Genomic DNA, 4,421 nt, shown 5'->3' with positions numbered 1-4,421 from the left:
AAATTACACTTGTGAGGTGTTATTAGATTAAAAATAATAATAATAATAATAATAATAATAATAATAATAATAATAATAATAGAGACAACGCTGTTACCGACCAGGTACTCATTTTACTCCTGAGTCCAGTGAGAATGTGAATAAAGATTTTTTTTTCTAAGGGCTCAAGATTGCGACACCCAGAGCGGGACTCGAACAAAGGGCCTACCGGTCGGGACGTTATTGTCGTTCCGTCAGTCTACAAAGCCTAATCAATTTATAATTTATCTCCAACAGGATGCTGTAGATTACGAAATACAAGAGCACAATGTGACAAAAAAAAATTTTTTCAACTAATCGTAGCTTACGACACAATAAAAAGCTATTGCTGTGTTGTAAAAGGAAAAGGTTTGTAATGTTAGTTAACGTTATTTTGTATACACGGTATCTTTAGTTAAATAAAACATGCTTTATCTTTCAAAATGGTATTCTTATAAAGATTATTAGAAAATAAGATAATGAAAATGCGCAAGGTTGTTCTTTAAAATCCACTCTGATTGATCTCAGCTCTTATGACACGAAGCGCTCAGTTAAAGTGCCAGTTACGGACCCAACAAACTTTCCCAATCTTAATGATATCCCGGAATTATTGTTTTTAAAAAAGTATTTTTATTAATTTATTTTTGTGTGTTTTGTTTTGTATTTTGTTTGTGTATTCTGACCCAGCCAGCAGTAATTGGGCATGTAGTTTTGTTCGGTCTTGGGGTGAGTACTTTGCGACGATTAACGTGACATCGAAGGGAGCAAGCATTTTTGTTACTGCCCGTTTAGCATTTTGAAAAATGAATTAGGGTTGGGAATAATTCTGGCGCAATGAACGTATGGCTGTAAAGGACTACCTTTTTATAACTACATTCTTTTAACTTTTCATGGCAACAACAATATCACAATTCTCAAAATTATGTTAACTTAGATTGTTAAAGTAGGTCAAGGCATACCCGCAGCTTCTGTATAATAGACATTAATTCTCTCCAATTGAAGGTCTGAAGTACCGACGTATCTGCCAGTTGGATCTATGCCGTGCTCGTCCGAAATCACCTCCCAAAACTGAAATGGATACAAGAATGAAATTCGTAAAAGATAGGTTGAAATAACACGACCCAAATTGCTTTTTAGAATGTGGCCTGGATTCCAGCACGCTCTCTCGAGAAGCCAAAAATAGTTGATTGGCGCCATATTCGAAGAGTAGAGAGTGAATATATTTGAATATATTTGCAGGTTTGATAAGCGAATCCGATTACGGGCTGGTTTGACATTGATGGGATGGATAACATTTTGAATTAGTTTTAGAGTATTTCCATTACATCGATGAGCCCATAACAATCTGGGTTATTGGACCTGCAAATATTTATATTATGGTCACATGAGTTGATGTCAGTTTAATGCCCGTTTAAAGCTAAAGAAACGGGATTAAAATTCGGCTCCACGGGCGTGTAAGAGGACCATTAATTAAAAACAAAGAAATGTCTGTATGGGAAAACAATTCAAAGTTCTGGCAATTTAATGATTTGGAAATCTCCACATAAAGTCTGTTAATCACTCGATCTTTTAAAAGTAAGGGTACCCAGAGAACCAGGTGACAAGTAGTCCTTCAGAGCCATTGGCAGACCTGCCTACTTAAAAATTTAAAAATTCGTAATTTTTAGGAGATGAAAATTGCAGTTGCCATAATGAACTTTGCATGTCAACAATTTTCCTTCACAATGATTAAATAACACTTCAAACTCCTTAAGATTATGTAGTCTGGTATCAACTTTCATTTTCAATAAGTTTTAATTATTTAGAGATACTCTTGAAGTTCTGAAATTGGTTCCAAAAATTCGTAATTCTACGAATTTTTCGTAGTAGTAAGTAGGTCTGCATTGGGCCCATGGAGCCGGAGTTTATCCTGTTTTCTATAGGGTGAAATGGGCAATAGCAATTGCTTGCTATCCTTCAGATAGGCCGCTAGTCTATCGCAAAGCACTTTCCGCCAAATCTAACAGACTTAGCTACCCATTCACTGCTGGATGAACAGGGGGTCAGAAAAGATGTCGACTACACCCGGGATCGATCTAGGTCCCTTTGCGTGTAAAGCGAGTGCTCTACCAAGTAAGCTATCGAGACCCCAGAGGTAACCAAGAGCGATACACAATTTTACCTGTGCCATTCACATCATCTTATCATTCTGCATTTACTTTAAATTATTTTCACTGCGATAGTTTGAAAGAAACTATTATTTATTCTTAAGCAAAACAATTCACTATTCAGAATTGAAAAAATATTACTATTATTTGTAAATTCCAAGCAATTTAAAGCAGATTACAAAAATACAGTTCATATCTGAAGGCCTTTGCTTGAGATTTTTTTCTTTCTAAATAAAATTACAGTGAAAATAATCTACATCAAACACGAGCTTTAAAAAAATTGGTTAGTATGACACAAACGACATGTCACAGGGCCATCAGTGTGCTAATTTTATTTATTGTTTGTTATAAGTTAAAGGGGTGGTCGTGGGATAAAAAATTTCCTTGGTGTTTAAATATAGACGTTTGGCTATACTACGATTCACTAGGATACAAGATAGTCTCAACATCTTCAGGATATTTCAGGATATAAAGTTGTTAATGAAAGTGTATATAGACCTAGGTTTGGGAGGCCTTCCGAAAGCTCCTACATCCCCAGTATTCATTTTTTTAAAAATAATGTTCTAGTTGGGGGTTTGGGAGCGGGGAGACTTTAAAAAAAAGTTTCCCCCACCCAAACCCCCTAATAGAACATTATAAAAAACAAAGAATACTGGGTATGTAGGAGCTTTTGGAAGGCCTCCCCTATGTTTTTACCAGTTAGCTTCATTTAAAAACAAGGTGCTTTCTTTCAAAACTACAGAAGGACAGGTCTAGAGCAAGTGAGATGGTGACGTTGATTGAGAAATGTTCGAACGCTTGTCAGTTGTCATTGTGGTTTACTTCCTGTCATACCGCCAAATAAGTTTCTAAGATTACATAGGGGGGGGGGGGGGGGGGGGGGGGGGGGGGGGGTGTTGTAAGGGTAGTATGGCGTCCAAATGGTTTGACATTGCGTGGGGTCGCCGGGTTTGAGCCCCGAGTCAGGCACTTATGAGACTATGGTCCTTGGGCAGCATCATTAACCCACACTTTGTTCACTTGGATAATATCTTTGAGTCCTATTCAAGTTTATGTTCGATAGATTTGACATTCCAAATCTTATTACGGAAAGGACGTGCTTATTTTTTTTCCTGCCGTCTATTCGGGTTTTTAAGTAATTTATGTATATATTTTTTTTTGGGTTGTTTTGTTTTGCTTTTTGGTTGTTGGCTGAAGAAGGGATTTAATCCCAAAACGTTCAGTTTTTGTTTTTTGCTCCTTTTTATGTTTTATTTTGAAGCTGTTATTATCATGTTTGTTTATTACTTTTTACAGTCTACAGCGTCTAACATCACTTTGATGAATTGTCTATATTCATAGAATTACTTAGGCGACAGCTTGAAGGGGGCAAAAAATTTGCTTTGGATTCGATTAATTAAAATGTAATTTAAAGCTTGAAGCAGATTTGAGGGTAGAACAACGAGGAGTGAAACACACTGACAACTAATTAATATGGATGTTAACAGTTGCTAGGTTAAATCAAAAAAGCGTCAAGAGATAACGCCATAAACATTATTAAGGCAGGGGGAATTGGTCTCAGAAGAGGATTCTTTCATAATAAAGAACCACTACGTCAGATTATCTTCAAGACATCTTTTTTTTTATCATAAACAAAACCATTCAAGGGAGAGAATTGAAGTCTTGTGGGATTTTAATAACCGAAAACCTATACGACTCGACCTCGGGATAATGTCACCAAGCAGGTTTAGGTTCTTGAGAGAGTAATTCCGTTACAACAAAGAGCCCAATAATTTGGGTTATCAGACCTGCAAGTAAGTACCTTCCATTTCATCATTGTTTATTATTATAATTCAATAAGGAGACAGACATATCATCACAGGAGTAACTTTTGTCAATTTACTATGAAAACCAACCGATTAGAGCTTTGGGACTTAGGTATGGATTGATGGGGACCATTATATTTAGTAAACATTATCAAGGTTATATCACAGTAACATAAGAAATAATATTGTTTGCTCGCTTACCTTTGCACCAATTTGGTTGCCACATTGGCCGACTTGTATGTGCACAATCTCGCGCATCTTGGGGGTTTAAATGACGGACTGCACCAAAATAAAACCCAAACTATAAGCGAATGTTACCAATGGTTCCTATGTTTATATTACGTTTGTCTCTACTTAGTTCAATCTTCCAAAGAGTTGTTTAGGGAGGAAGTTCTTTTGTTGCTGGTACCTATGAGAGCGTGGTTACCAAGCGGCGTCATAATTTTGTCTT

General features: G+C 36.4%; 1 protein-coding gene across 1 annotated transcript in view; it reads right to left on the bottom strand.

Moving 5' to 3' along the window:
• LOC144976805 (tubulin beta-4B chain-like) overlaps positions 1-4,421 on the bottom strand; it is a 9,434-nt gene extending 5,013 nt beyond the window's left edge. The window contains exons 1-2 of the mRNA XM_078921277.1: positions 4,172-4,421; positions 978-1,086 (exon numbers count right to left, since the gene is read on the bottom strand). Of these exons, the coding sequence (XP_078777403.1) occupies positions 978-1,086; positions 4,172-4,228 (166 nt within the window). The 5' untranslated portion in view covers positions 4,229-4,421. The remainder of the gene's footprint in view (positions 1-977; positions 1,087-4,171) is intronic.

Source organism: Berghia stephanieae, chromosome 7, assembly GCF_034508935.2.
Source record: "Berghia stephanieae isolate SIO BIC M18660-M18661 chromosome 7, UCSD_Bste_1.3, whole genome shotgun sequence".
NCBI lineage: Eukaryota > Metazoa > Mollusca > Gastropoda > Nudibranchia > Aeolidiidae > Berghia > Berghia stephanieae.
The sequence above is the reverse complement of the archived record's forward strand: the minus strand, read 5'-3'. Positions and strand labels throughout refer to the sequence as shown.